Genomic DNA, 21,425 nt, shown 5'->3' with positions numbered 1-21,425 from the left:
ACACACAGACTTCATTATAATGATAAGAAACAAAAACGGTCATAAAGTTAAAATAGTGACAATAAGACATAAATCAGGGAGCGATCAGAAGCAGTGAGCTCGACGCTTCAACGCTCGCCATGACGAAACTGTAACGCCGCCATAGAAACAAACGTTTGTCACTTTGAAGCAGCTCGTAGGTTCGGGGGTTAGCGACCCCGCAGCACAGCGGTACAACAATGACACCGGCAGCACGAGTTAGCAGATTAAAGTTCAGGTGAGTTCCCACCTGTGTTTCCGATGATCTTCTCCCAGGGCTGGTCAGCGAGGACGTTCAGCAGCAGAGGGGAGATGAGCGGCGTGAGGGACCACAGCCTCACCGTGCTGTCCCTGCTGCAGCTCGCTATGGTGAAGGGACGGCTCTGATGGCACGTGAGACCTGCACACGCACAGAGTGAGCGGCTGTCACAGGAACGCACACGAATGTTTACTGAAGCGCGCCGTAAACAGGAAGTGGAGCCCGACTCACCGTACACGTCGGCTCCGTGGTCGTAGACCGTGTCTAAACACGTGCCGTCTCTGGTGTCCCACACTCTGATGGTGTAATCCCAGGAACCTGCGAAACAGCACAAACGAGCACGTCGGTCTCCTGAGACTCACACACCAGGGGAGGGGACGCTTGTAGAGACGTTACCTGAGATGAGCAGGTAAGGCACCTCTGTGTTCCACATCAGGCCTCTGACCGGAGCCGTGTGCCCGCTCAGCACATTGATGCAGGCGTCCTGCGTGTAGTCCCAGATACGAACAGTCCTGCACACACACACACACACACACACACACACACACACACACACACACACACACACTCTTTGAACCAAGGCTAACTTGGGACGGCGTGCTCCGCCTCCTCCTCTCAGTGTGTCTGCACTCACCCATCATCCGATCCAGAGCACAGGATGCCCTCTCTCAGGGGGGACCAGCGAACGTGGAACACCTTGGCCAGGTGTCCCGTGAACACCTTCAGAGGCTGGTCCGAGCTCGTGGCCAGGTAGTACACGCGCACGTTCTTGTCCTCGCAGCCCGTCGCTATCATGTCCCTGCAGGCAGAAGCACACGGTGACGTTCTCACAGCTTTAAAGGATCACTGCGCTTTATTTCAACCTGCTGCTCAGCGTTAACGAACACGCACCACCCACAGCTCCTCCATCAGCTGATGTCGGTGCACACGGACCTTTGACCCCTCAGAGCTGCTGCACACTCTTCCCTGGAAACGTAAACCCGCTGTGATGCTGGTTTAAATAGGAAATACCGACGGGTCAAACCGTGACCTCGTCGTTTGGTCTCTATTCTCGCTCACACAAACACTGCTGGACATCAGAGGAACTGCAGCGCTGGCTTTGTGTGGCTGCAGCTATACGAAGCACAGACCTCAGGAACAGACGAGAACAAAGTGCAGACGTTTGTCTGTGAAGCACGTTTGGAGGAAACCAACAGCTCGCAGCAGCCGTCAGCACAAAGGAGGAGGGAGGGCGGGACAAAGTCCAGGTCTGAACCAGAGGCCAGAGCTGGACCTCCAGAGAGCTGTGCATGAGCAACGCTGTGAAGAAGACTCCTCCACCTGGATGACACAGACTAATGAAGTCACACAGGAAACATCAGCGCAGGTTCGTCCTGCTACAGGAGGGTGTACACGCTGCTGGACGATGGGGTCAGTGTATCGTGTGTGTGTAGATATTAGCCCATATTTAGCTCTACTGTACACTTTAGCACGTGCTGATTGTTGACACTACAGAGGAACTTAGAAGAACATCATGTCTTCTTCATCGACTGGGACCATAAACTCATCGGACTCACAGAGCTGGTGAGCAGGAGGCTTAAACCGTAACAACAGCACTCAGCCCTGTTCAGTGTGACGTCCAGCTCTGAACCTGCCGTAGACGTTCATGTAAACGAGCCGCTGGGTCCTTTAAAGCACTTGGGTGACACGTTTTGTGCCTGGATAACCTCCAGACAGCCCGGGCTGTGACACTCACCGTCCTCGTCCTGTGTCCCCCGTTTTTCCTTCTCCGAGCTGTGACATCCTACCATGTTGCTTAAATGATTCAAGTGAAGCCAAACGATGTGGACGCAGGTCTTACTTGTTGTTCTGGCTCCAGTCGCAGCCAAACACAGCAGCGGGGTGTTTGTACTTGTGCAGGATTTTACCGTCGATGGTCCGGATGATGCTGTCGCCACAACAACAATAAAAACACGAATCACTGCAAAGGACAAACATGACGCCGTCGTCGGGAGAGAAGAGGAAGCACTCACCAGAATCCGTCTCCGCTGCAGGTAGCGATCCGCTTTGAATCCTTGTGGCTCCAGGAAATACAGAAAATGCCGTTCTTACCGTGCTGGAGGAAGACAGACAGACGCATCACGCTGTGCATCGTGCGATCGGGTTCAGACACACGGGGGCGCGGCCCTACTCACCTCGTTGAAGCGAGTGATGATTTTTCCTTTCCTGACATCCCAGATGAACGCTCCGTTACGGGACGTCGCCCCCGCGATGCAGTTCAGGTCTCCTTCACAGAGACACAAACACGTCATCAGTTCATCTACACGAGGCAGTGAAACGCTGCTGCTGCTGCTTTAGTGACACAAAGCGTCTCAGATCACCTGAGTTTTTAAACGATGGTTTCTATTATGAAGGAGACAAAACCGACCTGCTCCTCTTATTGATCGAAGAAGAAGAAAACAGGCAAAGATGACTGATTTCTCAAAACAGCATAAACCCTGTGGGCAATCTAAAAGCTCTGTGTGTGAACTTCCTGTTATCTGTGAGCCTCGGATTAAAGAAACTGTCCCTGCTGATGAATTAGAGCGCACAGGAAGCACAGCAGCAGCGAAGCATCGCCAGACGTACATGAAGCATCAAAGCTGGTCTGAGGGCGTCCACAGCAAACAGAAACTTTGAACCAGCTGGTTTTTCCCTCTGACTCACGATTCTCTCAACATTGAAACGGTGGCTTTGCTCGGAGTTTAACCACACACTTCATCATCGTGTTCATAAATAAGTGTTTTTATTACACAGAGAAAACTCAGGAAACAAGAAGCATCTTAGAAAGTGTCAATATCAGCTGATGTCGACACCAACCTGCTCCCGGGGTTTCACAGTTAATGCTAAACTGGATTTGTGGCTTTTCCCAGATTAGGCAAAAAGCAGAAATAAAAAGCCCGACCGACAGACGGGATCATTGTCCAGGTGGGAAGTGTTTGTGGTTGAGTTTCCTGTTCCCGCAGAAACATGAAGACTGTGATGCTCGCTGTGCTGCTGCTGCTGGCCGTCAGTCAGAGTGAGTTAACCCGCAGACCTGCTCTCCGTTCGTCTGTTACATTTATTTGATGTTGGTAAGACGGTCTGTCGCGGCGTGAGTGAACCGTGGGGCTGCTGGCGACGGCTGAAGGTGGTTCTTTGACGTGTTTTGCAGGTGAAGCCTTGGAGTGTCACTGTGGAGGCCAGAAGTTCTGTTCACGTCCTGTGGAGACGTGCTCCAGCTCCAACGATGTCTGCTCTACTCTCGTCATCACTTCTGGGCCGGGTAAGTCTCGCCTTGCGTCGCTCTGACGTTTATGCAAAGAAAAGAGAACAAATGCATGCTGGGCCGCCTCACGGGCACTGTGAGCGGCTGGGACGATGTGTGACGGTCACTTCTGTCCTTTGGTTTTCACAGTGGTAACGCACACAAAGGGCTGCTTGAAGTCGCTGGCCTGCAGGATCCTGAATCGTCCGCCCGTGATGACTGCCAGCTGTTGCAGTTCTGATCTGTGCAACAGATAAACCGCTGCCACGCGGGACGTCGCCCGATTGGTCGACGCTCTGCTGCCGTGTGTTGTGTACTCTAGAGCAATAAAGATCAGCTGACTGTATTTACTGTCTCCGCTCCCTTTTTATCATCAAACTGATTTATTTCCACTTTGAAATATTTCTCTGACATGTTACCATAAAGTGTTGTTACGCGCGGTTAGCTCAGGTCGCTAATGATGAGACTTCAGGACGAGAAGCCCCGAAAACACCGAGTGATGTCACAGTGGCCATCGTTTGTTTACAGTCTGTGATGTTTTAACGCTCTGTGTGCCGCTGCTGGCTGATGGAGACACCCTCAAGTGGTCAGTAGAGGAATTGCAGCTCGCTTCATTTTCAGCTCCAGAGGTTCCTGCGTCATTATCAGGCGGTGCAGTCCTAAAAATAACCTTTGGAAAGATGGACGTGTGAATACGATTATCGACTTTAGATGTATCCAGTCATTTTATACGCTCATATATAGAATATATGTTTCATGCATGTCAGCGGTATCTCTTATTAGAACCGTGTGACCTGTAACTGTAAACCTTTGTTGCATCGTGGGAATAAAGAAAAACATAATAATTTGGTCAAAGTGAAATCTGCATTTCCACAGTGGAGAATAATTTAAAGCCGTGTTATTTAACCACTTCATGGTGTGTGTGCGTGTTCGCTGTGAGCCGACGAATTTTAGTCCGACAGCCAAGAAAACGTGAACGGATTAGAGCGCACACAGGAAGCACAGCAGCGGCTGCCGACTGAGGACGAAGCAAACAGAAACTTTGATTGTGACGTCAGCGCGAGTTCCCGTGGTTTCACAGTTAATGCTAAACTGGATTTGTGGGATTTCTGTGGTTGTGCAAATAAAAAGCCCGATCCAGAGGGTCATCCAACGAGGTCATTGTCCAGGTGGGACGTGTTTGTGGTTCAGCTTCCCGTTCTCGCAGAAACACGAAGCGTCAGAGCGAGTTGACCTGCAGACCTGCTGTCTGTGGGTCATCAGTTATTTGTCGTGTTGTGTTATGTTGGCTTGCAGGATGTTTTGACGTGTCGCTGTGGAGGTGATTGTTGACATGCTGTGGCTCTGACTACGTCTGTGCTTCATGTGTCGTAAATATGGAGTTCTGTACTGTCAGGATGAAACATGCAGTAAAACTTACGTTTACATCCTGATCCTCGACTGCAGAGTGTGGGAGAACTGATGAACTGACACCGTGCACAATGTCTGTTTTTACTTTATTATCACTTTGCTGGTGAGACGTGATTTTAGTGGTTGTGGAAACGTCACACGTCACTCCGGGTTTGTCTCCTGTTCAGCAGCAGCACATCGAGCATTTCCAGGTAAAAGCTTCGTCACTTTTACAGCCACAGGCTTCTTCTGTTTGGGCCAATCTGACCTGCATTCTTCCTCATGTCCAGCAGGGGGCGACTCCTCTGTTGGTATAAAGAGGGAGTCTGAGACGATGAGCTGCTTCTCTGTTTGTTCTTCTTTCTTCACGTTTTCAGGTGACTTCAGTTCAGTAGATGAGGCGAGCGGACACAGATCTAAATGTCTCTCCACTGCACGAGAACGCCTTCGACTTCTCCGCCTTTGTGCGCTACAGCCGGTCTGCAGCCGTATACGAGGAACGCGTCCTTATCCACAAAGGAGACGTCTGCTGTATTCAAAATGTTGGGGGAACGTGGCGCCTTCTACAAACTGCAAACCCACTCCTTATTTTTAATACATGAATTATGAGTTTATGAGAACACATCAGATTATCAGACGACGTCATTACACACTGTTCAAAGCATATCTACAAGAACTACATCATGTTTTCTATTAAATAACCTCAGAAAATGACTGACTGCACCTGTAAGGTTTTTCTAAATTATTATTTTTTAAACATGAAGTGTTGATCATGTATCGACTGATATGTAACACAAAGACAACATGTTGTTTATTTGTAATTCCTAGTTTTATATCTTTTGGAGATACATCTTTTATATACTTATAAATGCACCACGGGAGGCTTGGAGTGAAACAGCACGTCAGTACGCTGCATGCTGTGCATGCTGTTGTACTGACAATACAGCTCTTGAATCTTGAATTATATCTACAACAAGCTAATAAAGCTGAGAACAGCCTCACCGGGTCCCTCCTGAGGTTTTACATATCACAGAGGTTTCACACAGTTACGTGTGTGTGTGCGTGTGTGTGTACATGCATGCGTGTGCTGTGTGCATGCGTGCAGCTAGCCTACCCGGAGCCCAGGACAGGGAGTAGACCACTCCTTCGTTTCCGGGGGAGGTGTAAACAGCTGTTAGAGTGTTTGTGTCCCAGATCTTGATGGTTCCATCGAAACTGGCCGTGGCGAGCAGGTTGGGATCATCGGGCTTAAATTTGCAGTCGAAGATGGTTTCTACGTGACCCTGAGGAAGACGCGACACGGTGAGCTGAAGCTCCTTTTTTGTCACTCACGTGTGAGGATGCCAAAGAATACCAAGTCTCGCAGGAAGTCCCACTTCTTGGCTCCCATGTCGTAGAGCCCCACGCCTCCGTCCATGAAGCAGCAGACGGCGTGGCCCGGAGGCAGAGAGAAGGAGCGGTTCTGCGACAGGGTCGGGGGAGGGACCGCCTCACTGGTGGAACTGGTGTACTGACTCTTACTGGGGGAGCAGGAGCTCTGAGCTGCAGAGAGAAGAGGGCTGTGACAAACTCACCTGTGGAAAGTGTTAGCTGGATCCAGGGTTTTAACAACAGAGCCTGATGCAGATGAGCTGCAGTTGTAATCCTGCACGCGCAGTGCAAAACCAAAATCTTATGAAGGCTATTTAACAAAATCCAGATTCTGGATTTTTAACTGTTTTCTCCTTGAAATGTAGAACAGTCACTGTGAGCTCAGCACTTCTGGCATTCATTAACACTTTTGTGATGCTGAATTTAACCTGTTAGACAGCAGATACACAGAAAAAGCTACTTTTCATCATTGGAAAATGATCCAACACAGGCAGTTTGTAAAACTCTGTATTAATGTGAACGTTCATCCACTGCCAGCGCTGAGGGTCTGCTGCTCAGGATGTTTGCTGATCTCAGGAGTGTGAGAGGAAAGTAGGTCTTCTCCTGGCCTTTAAAGGATCCTTACATCTTTGTTTAACTGCTGAGTAACTTTCTGCTCTTAAATGTCTAAGAGATCTCTAATACTGCACAGCTATCAATCTGTTTAAACTTTAGTGAAATGAATGAAAAATAGTTGGACAGTGCATATTTAATCTTTGCTTCCACCTCGGAGGGATGATGGATGATGGATGATGGATGGATGGATGGGATGATGGATGGATGGATGGATGGATGGATGGATGGATGGATGGATGGATGGATGGATGGATGATGGATGGATGGATAGGATGGATGGTGGATGGATGGATGATGATGGATGATGGATGATGGATGGATGATGGATGATGATGATGGATGATGGATGGATGGATGATTGGATGGATGGATGGATGGATGGATGGATTGGATGGATGGATGGGATGAGGATGGATGATGGAGGATGGATGGATGATGGGGATGGATGGATGGATGATGGATGGATGATGATGGGGATGGATGGTGATGGATGGATGATGATGATGGATGGATGATGGGTGGATGGATGATGGATGGATGGATGGATGGATGGTGGATGGATGGATGGATGGATGGGTGGATGATGGTGATGGATGGATGGATGAGTGGATGATGGATGGATGAATGGATGGAGGATGGATGGATGATGGATGATGGATGGATGATGGATGATGGATGGGTGGATGGATGGATGTGGATGGGATGGGGTGGATGGATGGATGGGTGGATGGATGGATGGATGGATGGATGGATGGATGGATGGATGGATGATGGGGTGGATGGATGATGGATGGATGGATGGATGGATGGATGATGGATATGGATGGATGGATTGGATGGATGATGGGTGGATGGATGGATGGATGGATGGATGGATGATGGATGATGGATGGATGGATGGATGGATGGATGATGTTGGATGGATGATGGATGGATGGATGGATGTGGATGGATGGATGGATGGATTGGGTGGATGGATGATGGGGTGGATGATGATGGATGGATGATGGATGGATGGATGATGGATGGATGATGATGGATGATGGATGTGGATGATTGGATGGATGGATTGGATGGATGGATGGATGGATGATGGATGGATGGATGGATGGATGGATGGATGATGAGGATGGATGGATGATGGTGATGGATGATGGATGGATGGATGATGATGATGGATGGATGGATGGATGGATGGATGATGATGGATGATGGATGGATGGATGGATGGATGATGGATGATGGATGGATGGATGGATGGATGGATGGATGATGGATGATGGATGGATGATGGAGGATGGATGAGGATGGATGGATGATGGGTGGATGGATGGATGGATGGATGATGGGTGGATGGATGATGGATGGATGGATGGGATGGATGATGATGGATGGATGGATGGATGGATGATGGATGGATGGGTGGATGGATCATGGATGGATGGATGGATGGATGGATGATGGATGGATGGATGATGGATGGATGGATGGATGGATGGATGGATGGATGGATGAAGGATGGATGGATGGATGGATGGATGATGAGTTGGATGGGTGGATGGATGGTGGATGGATGGGATGATGGATGAGATGGATGGATGAGTGGTGATGATAGATGGATGATGGATGGTGGATGATGGATGATGGATGATGGATGGATGTGATGGATGGGTGGATGGATGGATGGATGATGGATGGATGGATGGATGGATGGAGTGGATGGATGGATGGATGATGGATGGATGGATGGATGGATGATGAGATGGATGATGGATGGATGGATGGATGGATGGATGGGATGGATGGATCATGGATGGATGGATGGATGGGATGATGAATGGATGGATGGATGGATGGATGGATGGATGATGGATGATGGATGGATGGATGGATGGATGATGAATGATGGATGGATGGATGGATGGGATGGATGATGGATGGATGGATGATGGATGGCATGGATGGATGGATGGATGGATGGATGGATGGATGGATGGATGGATGGGTGGATGATGGATGATGGATGGATGGATGATGGATGGATGGATGGATGGATGATGATGGGATGGGTGGATGGATGATGGATGCATGATGGAGGATTAATCATTTGAATAAATCAGTAGATGTTGTGCGTGTCTGTTGGGTTTTGTTCTGACCGACGGCTCCATCTTGACTCAAACTGAAGCTGTTTCAGTGTTTCTCATCTCTGCTGTTACAGCTCATTTGCTAAAGACGGTACCTTTCTTGGCCAGTGGGGAGTTGAGGACATGCAAAGCGTGAAATCCCGTCTTTTTCAGCTTAAAGCTGTCCAGCGGAGTCGAGCGAGACACGTTCCACACTCTCAGCACGCCGACCTGCGAGTCTGAGGGACAGAAACAAATCACTGGACACGCCTCGGAGGCTCTTTCATACTGTAAATGTATTCAGTGAACCCACTTAAATGTGTTATTGTGGACTTCACAAGTCAAATGTTCTCATTATCATGCAAATAAGAATCTATGCATAAAAGAGCGGCATGTCCCACACACCGGCTGCCCGAAGCACACGTCCACCCGAGCAAACAGAAGGGAACACACATCCCACGTGAACACGCAGGCTTTACCTCCGGTGATGAACATGCCGGGCGCAGACGGGACCCAGGCCAAACACTGCACGGACGCGGCAGCTGAGGGGAAGCAGAACGACGTGATGCAGGCCAAGGCCTCGCTGTCCACCAGCCGAATGCCGTTATGAAGGTTAGACACTGAAAGAGAGGCAACCAGTTCATTGCTTCTGTGGGCGAACGGGCCACAGACCAGACAAAAAGCTATTTTACTGCTCTCAGATCTGACCTAGTAAATAGTCGGTTGACAAAGGGTCCCACTCCAAGGCACTGACAGGGTCCTCCTCATCTGTCCCCTCTAAAGACTCCGGACGCAGCACGTGCTTTTGGCTTTTACTCCCTCAAGAAGAGAACAGGGGGGTAAAGGTCTTTTCTTCGGACACACTGAATTTGCATGCTTGACAGAATAATCCTTCTTTATTTCATTCTTAGACACACATAATATTCTGGATAAATATCAGTCTGCTTTCAGAGCCTTCCACAGCACAGAGTCTCTACTGAAGGTGTTCAACGATGTGCTTTTAGCTGCTGACACTGCAAAAAGTACCGTTTTGATTCTTCTAGACCTGAGTGCAGCATTGGACACCGTCGACCACACGATCCTACTAAACCGTCTAAAGACGGCATTCAAGGCTCTGCTCTAACATGGTTTGCCTCTTACCTGGAGATGCTGGGTAACAAATACTCCTCCCAGCTACGCTCACCTGTGGAGTACCTCAGGGCTCTGTTCTGGGCCCGGTCTTGTTCTCCTTATACATGCTCGCATTAGGCTCCATTTTTCAGAAACACCAGATTTCCTGTCACTCCGATGCAGACGATGCACATTTCTACCTCTCTCTAAAACCAGGTGCTGACAGTACGCTGCAGAAAGTCTCAGAGTGTCTTAGCGACATTCATTGCTGGATGTCTCTGAACTTTCTCAAATTAAATCACAACAAATCCAACATTATAATCTTTGTTAAGCAGGACTCTGTTAGTCTCATAAGAAACGACTTGTCCCATTATCAGCTCGTGTACATCCCCACGTAAAAAACCTTGGTTTCATTTTTGATTCCACCCTCAAGCTGGACAAGCAAATAAATCCAGGGCTTTCTCCATTGCCGCCCCGAGACTCTGGAACAATCTCCCCTCTTTTAGAAAATCCTCTTCATCCTTGCAAGTCGTCAAATCGAATCTGAAGACCTACCTTTCGGATCTCTCTGACACCTCGTTTATTCTGTTTTAACTATTCTGGTCTTTTATCTCAGTGGATGATGCTTGCATGTGTAGACACTTATACATGTATTTTATGTTCACGTATGTGCGCTTGTGTGTGAATGTGTACATTTTTGTGTATGTATGCATGTGTGTGTATTTGCATGTACACACATTGTTTACAAACATACACGGATGTCTTACAGTGTTTCTATAATGTTTTCTTTCTATTTTAATCCTTTTATGATATCATCCCTCTGTTCAGCACTTTGGCCGACACTTCATGTCTTTTAAATGTGTTATATAAATAACGATGACTTGACTTATCTAAATTTGGACCTCGGTGCAGCTTCCTCACTTCACCCTCTGTCTGACACAAACTGACTTAGCCCCTCCCACTTATTCCTCTGAGTGGATAAGCTGGTTTCAGGGCGCTGTCACGACCATATTAGGAACGAGCACCCACCTGACTTCCTGTGAAAACGGCCTTTAATACGAATGTTTGTGCAAATCTCTGTGAAAACTGCGTGTGTTCTGCATCACGTCTCTCATCTGGATACAAAACACTGAAAACTTACAAATATAAAATCAAAATACTTTTTTAACACGGCCTGTGGCTAAAGGTGTAATCTCCTGTAATTAATTATTGAATGTGTTTCATTTGACGTTTCAGAGTAATTATAATCACACAAATGCTTAAAGGTACGAACACTAAAAACAGGCTAACAAGTCAGCTTTTTACAGGAAACAAAGAAATAACTATATTCTAAGTAAATGTATATAAATGTGTAAATATAATTTATTGTAATTTCAAATAAAATCCACTGACTTTCCTTCTCTTTTCAGGGGAATGACACACAATGATCACAGACCTCCAGGCGTCCACACATTCAAAACTCGTGTTGGTCGGTACCTGGCTGAAACACCGACAGGCTCCCGTCTGTGTGTCCAAACACCAGTTTCCCCTTCTTGGTGGGGTGCCATCTGAAGAGACAGATGTCAGACAGGAAGGAGTGGGCTTCTTTATGCACCGTGACCCCAGGATCGGGACCTCGGTAGACCCAGATGTACAGCGGACCGCGCTGGGAGACGAACGCCACTCCGTCGGCCGAGTTCCAGCACCAACTGACTGACACGGGGACGCCTGAGAAACAGGAAGAGGCTGTGAGGCTTTACAGATCTGTGCTGAAACAACCCGGCGTGGATCATCCAGCTACCTTTAGTGTTGTCGAGTCGCGCCACCGCCTTTTTCTCTGCTACGTTCCACACGATGAGGAGGTTATCAGCTGAGGCCGAAGCAAACAGGTCGGGGTTGTCGGGGCACCAGCTGATCGCTGTTATGGTCTTCTTGTGCTCTGACATGATGGACCTCAATTTAAACTCATTGTACTGCTGATCCAACTGCAACGAGGACAAGAGAACGAATGAAACAGCTCTCAGAAATCTGTCAACTTCCACAACTCTGCCCAAGAAATCAAGAATCCTTTCCTGCAAGTCGCCGCCCTGTGCACCTCCTGACTACCTCCAGCACTGCTGCTGCGTTTACATCTCCTCCTGGAGGTCTCGTTCTGACCATCTGCATCGGTGCCTCCTGCAACACCGTGCAGACAGCAAATAGTCCCTGGTGACATGAGCTGGTTTCCCTGGGGGAGCTGGCACTCTACAAGGTGCAAACCCAGGAACGGGTTATTCATCCCCCAGAGTCAGAGCTCAGAGCCTGCTGGGACGATCTCTACAATCAAACCCCTCGAAGGACTCGTGCATTGATCAGAGCTCAGGCGACAGACGTGATCTGGACATTCCAAAAAATGTTCACCACAAGAGCAGTTCAAAGGTCATCTCGCACACGTGAATCCAGATTAACAAAAAAACAAACAGATTACATCAAATCTCAGTTCAACTTACAGAAGCAACAAAAATCCTGTTTCAGGATTCCCAGTTCATCCCGGTCACATTCACAAAGACAGACAAGCTCCACCTCGGGTGTTCCCGGCGATCTGCAAACTCACAGCTAAAATCATGAAGGAAAACAGAACAGGAAAAGAAAGCGGCGCCTTTTCCCGAGCAGCTGTCTCCGGAGAACCTCTGGAGGATTCCTGTGATGACAGTCACGCAAGCTGTCGCCACATTACCCGCACGCTACGCCCGAGTATTCAGACCGCGTTAGTCAAAATCAGTACTGCTCACCTGGAGAATAAAGTGTGAATGAAGTGTCAGCACTGCGATCATGGTGCCTCTGATACAGACTACGTCCTGTTTGCTGCACGAGGAAGTAACACGGTGACACACAGACTCACTCACAAGGCAACGTCCTGATTTCTCCTCAACACGCCGACTGTGAGGCTCAGAAAATAATATGCCGCGATACGATTGGCTGAGAGGACTGGCTGTGGAGGTTAAGTAACAAAGAAGTTCATGGAATAAAAATGCAGGAGACTGTGGACCACAGCAGCACAGAAACAAATCAAAAGTACATAAGATGAAACTGAAGATGCTGCGCACTGGAGCAGGTCCAGAGACAGAGCTGCAAACTTCAACGGCTCACAAGCCACAGAGAAACCAGCTCTATGATTTTTATGGGCGGAGTCACAGCTTTAAATATGGCGATCGACAGTGCTTTACCCAGAAAACACCAACTTTGTGTTACAGCATCTACACACTCTCACACACACACACTTGTTTTCATATCTCGATGAGCACATCTAAGTGACAGCATGCTTTCCTTAGCCGCTAACACAACTGTCACCCTGACACTAAAACCACATCTTCAGTCTCAAAAATGTCTTCAAACGCGTGAGGACGGGCACTTTGTCCCCATAAGTATGGTAACATGCCAATGTTCTGTCCTCACAAAGATGTCTAAACACGCGCACACACGCGCACACACATGCACACACACACACACGCACAGGTAGATCACCTGGTAGATGTATATAGCTAGCGTAGCACAGTAGGCGAAGCGGTCTCCGCTGGCCGCACACACGTCTTTGTTCCACGGCTGACAGCCTGCTGCCAACAGGCCCACCTGCTTCACCTTCGCCATCCTCACCTGCAGACACACAAACACTTTAGTTTTAACCAGTTTACGATCTGGTTTTGGATTAGGTGTGTGTTCCTATAATTATCACTGGACTGTCGCATTGGAATGAGTGTGGCTGTGTGTATTTACACATAAATAGTTGTAGCAGATTAACACTCACAGCACGCACGCAAACTACATGCATCAACAGGTTGGCCTGGGATGAGATGATTAGAGCGAGGATTGAATTAATCTCTGCTGTGATTGGCCGCTGCCTAATAACTCTTACTGCGAGGAAGTGACACAGCAGGCTGTGGGGGATCGGCGTGCACGCCCATCCGAGAGTCCTGCAGACACTCACGTCTCAGTGCTCTGCTGGGCACTCGGGTCCTGGAGATCGTGTGGATGCTACTTTAGCACGTCACCCACCTAAACATCGCTACAGAGCAGTCGCAGTCGCCACAGATGGTAAAGACTCTCCCCAACAGCAGCAGCCCAAAGAGCCCACAGTGTTTACCCAGCCTCCAATCTGAGCCTGTGACCTGCTCCATAGAGCAGAGGTCCAGAGTCGTTACCCTGAGGAGAGCACGCTGACACCTCTGCACAGTTTGTGTTTATCTTCTTCCTGAGTTATCGCTCATCGTCACAGATCATGAGGTTACCTCTGGCCCCACCCACTAACTTTTAATGCTGTGGCTGTAAATCATGTCATTTGTCCACTGTTAAGAAACCCCAAAGCACCTCCATGATATACCTCACAGACACACTGCGAGCTCTGTGCGAGTAGTTTGGTTTGATTTGATCTTTTACGCGTCTATAATTTTTTTAAAAGAAGTGGCGTCAGTGATCATCTTTAAAGGGCCAGTTCACCAAATCAGAGAAGCTACAAAGGCAGAAAGGAAAGAGGAGAGCGAGGAGTCGCTATCAAAGGTAACTTCAAACACCTGTTGATGTGCTGGCCTGTAACCTCGTCCTGTCAGGTGCAAATAGGCTGATTTACATCTTCATTTATCATCCTCCATTAAACAGATAATGGTGTGAATCAGCTAAACAGTAACCGTGTGCAGCCACAGTGATGACTACACTGTCAACACGTTTGGACACAAAGATTGTTTTTTTTTTAACCCCCAAAAAATATTTTGGTGTGTTTAAAGATTTGAGACTTTTAAAATCGTTTTACTTCTAAATAATCTGCATCATCATCTCAAACCTGAGCTGGCTTCCAGTACCTGAGAGCTCCCGAGAGTGCAAACTGGTTTCTCACAGGAACAAAAACACTTTTTTATGCATCACTTCCTGTTGTTTTTCAGCCTAAACAGTCTCTGATAGAAACAGTGCATCATGAGCTGCGTGTCAGGCAAAGACAGCAGGAAAGAGGCTCCAGACCCAGTTTAAACCTCTGAAACCGTCTACCATCTGTTTACAACATTATTTGTTTATTAAATAACATCATTGACCTTTAATCAGTTCCATAGGATATAAACACATGACCGGGGGTCAGCAAAGGCTCACATCTGGATTACCTGTAATAGCACAGCAAAGTAAGTCAGAGGTAAACCGGTCAATAACAGAGGCTACGGTGCTTAGGGTAGGTAGGTAGAGATTAGGGTGAGTCAGGTGTGAGCCGTGCTGATGGGCTCCTTTAATCACCTTCATTATTAAAAGTGAACATTTTGGAACAGTAACAAACATCACACCTGCGCTGGGCCTCCTGAGCTCCTCCTGTGCGGAAATATAATCTGTGAATGAGCTCCATTAAAACTAAACACACCCCAGGAGACCAATCAGGACTCAGCTCTGAATGATGCAGGAGGGGGGAGGGGTGTACCTGCTCTCTACAGGTACACCCGGCGGAGACCCGGTGACACGGCACGCGGCACTCGTGTGATTAGTCAGCGCCCCCCGGTGAAGCGCTGACGTCACGGTGGTCTTCGCACACTTCACGGCCTCATAAACGACAAAGTCGCGCGCTGTGGACGGACTCACAACAGTCCTCCCGACCACGTCACGCACCCTGACGTGGAGCACGCGGGGTTAGAGCTCTGCGCGCTCCCGCCATCATTTCATCTGATCCTGAACAACATGTCGACGCATCAACAGGTTCCGTCACCGCGACTGATCCACGAGACACCTGCGTGTCGCAGGAACCTCACACCCACAGACTCACACAGACTCACACTGCTGAAGACACGGATCCTGGCTTAATTTTTCATCATTTCAAACACGCGACCAGTTCGTGTGTGCGCGTGTGTCCGTGTGCGTGTGTTTCGTCTTACCGTCAGTTGTCGGCAGGCTCGTGCACGGCGGACAGCTCCCAGGTGCTGAAATGCGTCCAGCTCACCGTCATCCGACAGAGGTAGGAGCAGCAGCTGCGCTGATTGGTCCCTGGGAGGCCGGTCTGTGATCAGCTATTGGCTGTCCGGGCTGTCAGTCAGAGTGTCCGCGGTGTAAATCAGTGACGGGAACCTCTCGTTTATTTAGATTTATTGTTAAATATTTACACATTTCACAACAACAGGAGTTTTATACTGACCCACAACATTCAGATGATCCTCTGGGAGCAAAACACGCATTGTACAAGAATGTTCGCAATAAACAGAAATTAATTCTTATATAAAAGGAAGCGCTTGGCAACGGTGGAAAGGAAGAACTCCATTTAAACAGGAAGAGACCTCCAGCCGTTTACCGGGGTCAAAATAAAACTGGATTGTTTTTTCTTAACTTGTCATTCATCCAACCACCTATTCTGTGCAGAGCAGCAAGCTGAGCAGGTATTTCAGACACTTCTCCTCAGCAACACCTTCCAGTTCTGAGTGGTGGTGAAGTGCTCCCAGGCCACGCCCACATTATAACCTCTCCTAGGATGACGCTGGGTGCCAGCCTTTAATTTGTCATTGCAGATATTTTGTTTTCAGCTGCTTCAGACAGAACAGTGACTGCACATCACATGTTAGAGGCCCTGTGATTGGTCCGTCTGTCGTCACTCTAAGTTACATCAGTTGACTGATTTTTGGAGAATCTGTTTAAAGGACTGAAGCTGTCATGGATGTTTTTACCACTGATTCTAAAATGATGAAAAATCATGTTGTAAACATGGGTCACAAGTACTTAAACCCACCTGAGTGTCATTGCTACACTGGCTGATTTTTAACATTGCAGTGAGTCTGCTGCTGCACAATGAGCCTCATTCTGCTTACATTCATTTCTTCATCATCTACCCACTCAGACTGCCCCCCCCCCCCAGTCATGTGAGCTTTAGACACACAGCAGTCTACACTTATAGGCAATATACAAAATTTTATTACAAAAAGAAAAATCCGTTCTACATGTTTTCAAAGTTCCACATTAAAAATGACGGCAAACATTTTTCTTTTAACCAAACTACAGATAAATCCTGGCAGTAAAATGACAGTGAAGAAACGGCACCGCTGGAACAGAAAACATGAGCAGTGCTTCCAGAAACAATCATTCTTAAAATAAAAAAAAAAACAAACAAAGAAAAGAAAAGAAAACGTTTCCTGGCTGGCTGCTGTCCACCGTCTGCACAGGAGTTTCAGTTCATCGCATCATCACAGGAAATAATCTGGCTGCACGTTTTTTAAACCAGGATCTAAGGTGTAACAGACCCGACTTCAGCAGTTGTAAAACAAAAATAAAACTTAAAGGGGACTAAGGGACAATAAAAACTAAATCCCTGAATTAGAAGAAGAGGAGTACAGGTCGAGCGAGGCCGACCGACAGGGACAGCAGGCTATACCGTTGGACGAGTCCAACCCAAAAAACAAACATAAGCTGAACAACGCAAACTTCACATCCTCAAACACAGAAACCACTTAGTCATCATCCTCATCGTCGTCATCTTCATCCTCTTCCTCCTCGTCTTCATCATCGTCATCATCATCATCAGCCGGTACAGCCTTCTTGGCGGCGGGCCTGCCGGGCCCGCTCTTCTTTCCAGCGTCGCTCTTCCCAGAGCCGCCCTTGGCTCTGTAGGCAGCAACGTCCTGGAAAAGGAGAAGAGGAGACACGTTAGGAACGCCACCTCAGAGACACGCTACACCATCCAACACCACCCGAAAACACAGGGGCACCTTCTCGTATTTCTCCTTCAGTCTGGCGGCTTTAGCCTCATAGGGGGCCTTGTCTTTGGCGCCCTGCGTGGCCCACATCTCGCCAAGCTTCTTGGCGATGTCGCCGATGGAGATCCCAGGGTTATCCTCCTTGATCTTGGGACGGTGGTCGGAGCAGAAGACGAAGAAAGCGGAGCTGAAGGGAAAACAAATTTAATCCCAAGAATCTAACTGAAAACATTTTACAGACAAAGAGCAGCGAGTGTAGACTCACGGGGGCCTTTTGGGGGCGTTGGGGTCCTTCTTCTTCTTCCCCTTCTTGGCACCTTTAGGTGGCACGTAGGACTTCATCTCCCGGTCATATCGGACCTTATCGTTCTTGGCCATCTCTTCAAACTTTCCCTTCTCCTTGGGGGACATGGTCTACCACACACACACACACACACACACACAAATTAATTTTTAAAAAGGGGCAAATAAAATAAAAAAATAAAATAAAAAATATCAGAACATCAGTGCTTATAATAAACCGCGGGGCTCACCTTCCATCTTTCTGAGCACTTCTTGGAAAACTCTGCGAAGTTCACGCTGGTCCCTGGGTGCTTCTTCTTGTGCTCCTCGCGGCAGGTCGCCACAAAGAAAGCGTAGGAGGAGGTTTTTCCTCTCGGCTTATTCGGATCCTTTGTCATGGCTGCGATTAATCTGCAAAATAAAGACCAGAAAGAAAACCAGAAATGAAACCAAAAACTAAACCACCAAAACGACTCCGAGTTTCGTATTACACGCCCACCCCGGCACAATAACCGCTCCCTGGCCTCACCGTTTTAAATTAAAGCGGGTAATATCCTCACATTTGCCGTCGTGTGGCCGTAAGTGGTGTTACCGCAGCAGAAATAGGGCGAGCAGACGCCCGGGAGTGTTTTAAGGCTCTAATCGGCTTTCTGCCTCTCCGGGACAAAAAGACGCGACTCCATTTTGTATCTTCCCGCCTAAACACAACTGCGCCAAAAACTTCCCCAACAAAGTCTCTGCAATACAGCCGCTCCGCTACACTGCGAGCAGTTCCCCGGGTTTCTGCCTTTAAACACGTGTAGCCAGCACCCAGAGCGACTCCGAGACAGCCGGAGACTTCATCCAAACTTTAAAAAGAGAGGCGCTTCCGTCGTGCTGCGAGCTAAGCTACCAAACCAAATGGCGTTTGAACGGCATGTTGCGCACTAAGTCGGACACACACTGAGCTACTACAGCACCATCTTACAGAGCACCAAGCAAGAAAAACACCCCACAAAACTGATGCTTTTCGGTTTTAAACAGCAGCGAACTGCTTGCTTTTTCACAAACACCGTTTTGATATTGCTGTGATTTATCACGCAAACGACCTACGGGCCAAAAAACACAGATGTATTTTTACCGCACAAAGGTTAAAATAGCCCCAGAAACTTCGGCACACACCATTGCAAAACAACAAACAAAGCACAAACACCTTCCAGCCACTGTTTGCTAAACAATCATTAGACAGCAGAGGGGCCTTACCTGTTCACCGCAAGACGAGCTGTAAACGAGTGAAGGAGGAAGGACGGTCAACTGTTTAGTCACCGTCTGCGAGGCCGCACTAACTATACTATCGAGTCTCACACAGATCCGTCCCCCCAGCAGCGGATTGGCGGAAATCGTGTATTTAAATTTGAACGCAGGGCACACAGCGCAGTCGCGGATGTGATTGGTTGTTTTTCTAGAAGTCAAGCCGTAGGGTTTGTGTGCGTCACCTGCAAGCTGATTGGCTGCTCCCGGGCTTTTAAACATAGGGCGCGAAAAAGCCCCTCTTTGTTCACTGCTGTTCCAAAATAACCTCCGTCTGCTGATGACGTCGCTTAACCGTTTGTTTTCGAGATGAGAGCGAAAGGAGCCGATCCGCTCCGAGGCTGCAGCTCTTCCGCTTCTAGCAACCAGTGACGAGACGATACAAACAAAACTGCTCATTTGATTTTTAACGGGCGCTGACGGATGTCAACACTTTCCAGAAAACCGACAATAACTTCCGGCTGCAGACTTTAACTGCAAACGTGACGTTTTAATATTCATTAAATATTGGACATCCTGTTTTAAGATGGCTCCCGTTTATGACTGTGCAAGTAGAAATGCAATCTAAGCATAAAACACCTATAATCTATTGTAGAATAAATCTATTATAAAGCAAGAGAGTCAAACATAAGGTCAGGGGCCGAAACCGGCCCCAAGGAGTCCAATCCGGCCCGGCAAATATGGGCAAAGGTCCAAACTAAAGCAAAGTAATTAAGTACCAGATAAACAATAAAGATTAAAGCTACCAGAACCTTTTGTTTGTATTTTTAACCTTTTGTATTTCTTATTTCTTCTTTATCCTGTAGAAACACAGAGACGCACTGCTGACTCTCCCCTTCTTCTTATATTAGATGGAATCAAATTCAACATCTTTATGTTAACAGAAAAGAGTTTTGCTGGCTCGGTCTAACATAAGAACAAAGTAGGCCGCGTGCAGCAATGAATGTAAGTTCAGTGAAAGAGTATGGAAGCTGTTTGGTATGCAGAGCAATGCAGTGAGGGCAAGACATGCACAGCTGTTTATGCAAAAGCAGGCCTGCTGTAACAAAGAAAAAAATGAAACACCAAAATCACATCAGTTTGGTGATGAGCATCTCACATGTGCATTAGAACGTCTCACTGCTTTTACAGAGGAACAAAAGGAGGTAGCAACACACACACACACACACACACACACACACACACACACACACACACACACACACACACACACACACACACACTGCAAACCAGGTTATTAAATATAAATGCAAAGATTTTAAACTTTAAGACTGCAGACTGGCAGTTATCTAAGAGTGAATGAAAAATAAGGGACAAAAATATTAAAGGAGTAGTCAGAAAGGAGGAAATAGTCGCAGTGATCCTCAGACGGAGCACGGAAACCTGAGGCTCTCTCCACCTGAAATGTTCCTCAACGTTTAAAGAATTATATGCATCAAGCTTCATTCTGACGGCCACTATGAGGTAGTGCATTTAAATAGATTGATACTTGTAAGGTCTGAAAGTATTTCCCCTCAATGTTTCATCTCCATCACCACTTTGCACAATTCTCCCAAACATCTGGATTTTCTTCTCGAATCATAATCCTGAACGTGTTTCATGCTTTCAGAGGGGATTTCTCACAGTGAGGGGAAACTTTGAGCAGAGATAAATCCACGATGAGTCACGAACAGATCATTTAAAACAGTTTCAGCTCTGACCCTCCACAGAGGTGATTAAAGTTGATTTACAGGCTCCTTGACTGAGAAGTTGGGGGTGACCTGTGTGAGCCGGGGGTTCACACCTCACAGTTAATCAGGAGGTCGTCTGTATGTAAAGTTGGGGGGTCGCTGGGAGGCAAATACATGTCAATGAAACACTTCTGAACCACTTTTTCTCCTTTTGTTGTCCTCGTGCGCCCCACCTAACTGCAAACAGCATGCAGGACACGCTTTTAACACCATTACTTCTTTAGTTTTTATTGTAAAAGGCGGCATTTGAGAACGGCCTCCATATTTTATTTAGTAACCCTGCTGTGCTGATTGGCAGACGTTTGTACTTTG

At 47.6% G+C, this 21,425-nt stretch overlaps 3 protein-coding genes across 3 annotated transcripts in view; 1 reads left to right on the top strand and 2 right to left on the bottom strand.

Annotated features, from left to right (window-relative positions):
- wdr17 (WD repeat domain 17) overlaps window positions 1–16,897 on the bottom strand; it is a gene marked incomplete in the record, with an annotated part of 39,042 nt that extends 22,145 nt beyond the window's left edge. Inside the window, 17 exon segments of the mRNA XM_042227833.1 lie at window positions 269–418; window positions 509–595; window positions 674–789; window positions 912–1,076; window positions 2,118–2,204; window positions 2,290–2,372; window positions 2,452–2,543; window positions 6,046–6,214; window positions 6,286–6,473; window positions 9,157–9,279; window positions 9,520–9,660; window positions 9,749–9,859; window positions 11,627–11,857; window positions 11,931–12,114; window positions 13,634–13,762; window positions 16,009–16,156; window positions 16,266–16,897. Coding sequence (XP_042083767.1) covers window positions 269–418; window positions 509–595; window positions 674–789; window positions 912–1,076; window positions 2,118–2,204; window positions 2,290–2,372; window positions 2,452–2,543; window positions 6,046–6,214; window positions 6,286–6,473; window positions 9,157–9,279; window positions 9,520–9,660; window positions 9,749–9,859; window positions 11,627–11,857; window positions 11,931–12,114; window positions 13,634–13,756 — 2,050 coding nt within the window.
- On the top strand, window positions 2,947–3,888 carry LOC102290059 (lymphocyte antigen 6D). Its single transcript, XM_005940476.3, has 3 exons — window positions 2,947–3,314; window positions 3,450–3,560; window positions 3,693–3,888. Exons 1-3 carry the CDS (start codon window positions 3,266–3,268, stop codon window positions 3,797–3,799), a joined length of 267 nt encoding a protein of 88 aa, XP_005940538.1. The 5' UTR covers window positions 2,947–3,265; the 3' UTR covers window positions 3,800–3,888.
- Window positions 16,898–17,014: 117 nt separating the features above from the next.
- On the bottom strand, window positions 17,015–19,488 carry LOC102291065 (high mobility group protein B2). The gene is made up of 5 exons (XM_005940480.3): window positions 19,336–19,488; window positions 18,345–18,504; window positions 18,077–18,225; window positions 17,824–17,998; window positions 17,015–17,736 (listed from the first exon to the last, which is right to left on the bottom strand). Exons 2-5 carry the CDS (start codon window positions 18,489–18,491, stop codon window positions 17,566–17,568), a joined length of 642 nt encoding a protein of 213 aa, XP_005940542.1. The 5' UTR covers window positions 18,492–18,504; window positions 19,336–19,488; the 3' UTR covers window positions 17,015–17,565.
- Between the last annotated feature and the right edge of the window lie 1,937 nt (window positions 19,489–21,425).

Source organism: Haplochromis burtoni, unplaced genomic scaffold, assembly GCF_018398535.1.
Source record: "Haplochromis burtoni strain Fernald_Lab_line unplaced genomic scaffold, NCSU_Asbu1 Contig_282, whole genome shotgun sequence".
In the NCBI taxonomy this organism is placed as follows: domain Eukaryota; kingdom Metazoa; phylum Chordata; class Actinopteri; order Cichliformes; family Cichlidae; genus Haplochromis; species Haplochromis burtoni.
The sequence above is the reverse complement of the archived record's forward strand: the minus strand, read 5'-3'. Positions and strand labels throughout refer to the sequence as shown.

What these genes read in the sequence shown, in the direction of transcription:
- LOC102290059 (XM_005940476.3), top strand. Translation starts at nt 3,266, where the DNA reads ATGAAGACTGTGATGCTCGCTGTGCTGCTGCTGCTGGCCGTCAGTCAG. An exon ending in GCTGCTGGCCGTCAGTCAGA is followed by an intron (nt 3,315 to 3,449) that starts GTGAGTTAACCC and finishes CGTGTTTTGCAG; the next exon opens with GTGAAGCCTTGGAGTGTCAC. An exon ending in CGTCATCACTTCTGGGCCGG is followed by an intron (nt 3,561 to 3,692) that starts GTAAGTCTCGCC and finishes TGGTTTTCACAG; the next exon opens with TGGTAACGCACACAAAGGGC.
- LOC102291065 (XM_005940480.3), bottom strand. Translation starts at nt 18,491, where the DNA reads ATGACAAAGGATCCGAATAAGCCGAGAGGAAAAACCTCCTCCTACGCT. An exon ending in AGTGCTCAGAAAGATGGAAG is followed by an intron (nt 18,226 to 18,344) that starts GTGAGCCCCGCG and finishes TGTGTGTGGTAG; the next exon opens with ACCATGTCCCCCAAGGAGAA. An exon ending in TGAAGGAGAAATACGAGAAG is followed by an intron (nt 17,737 to 17,823) that starts GTGCCCCTGTGT and finishes CTCCTTTTCCAG; the next exon opens with GACGTTGCTGCCTACAGAGC.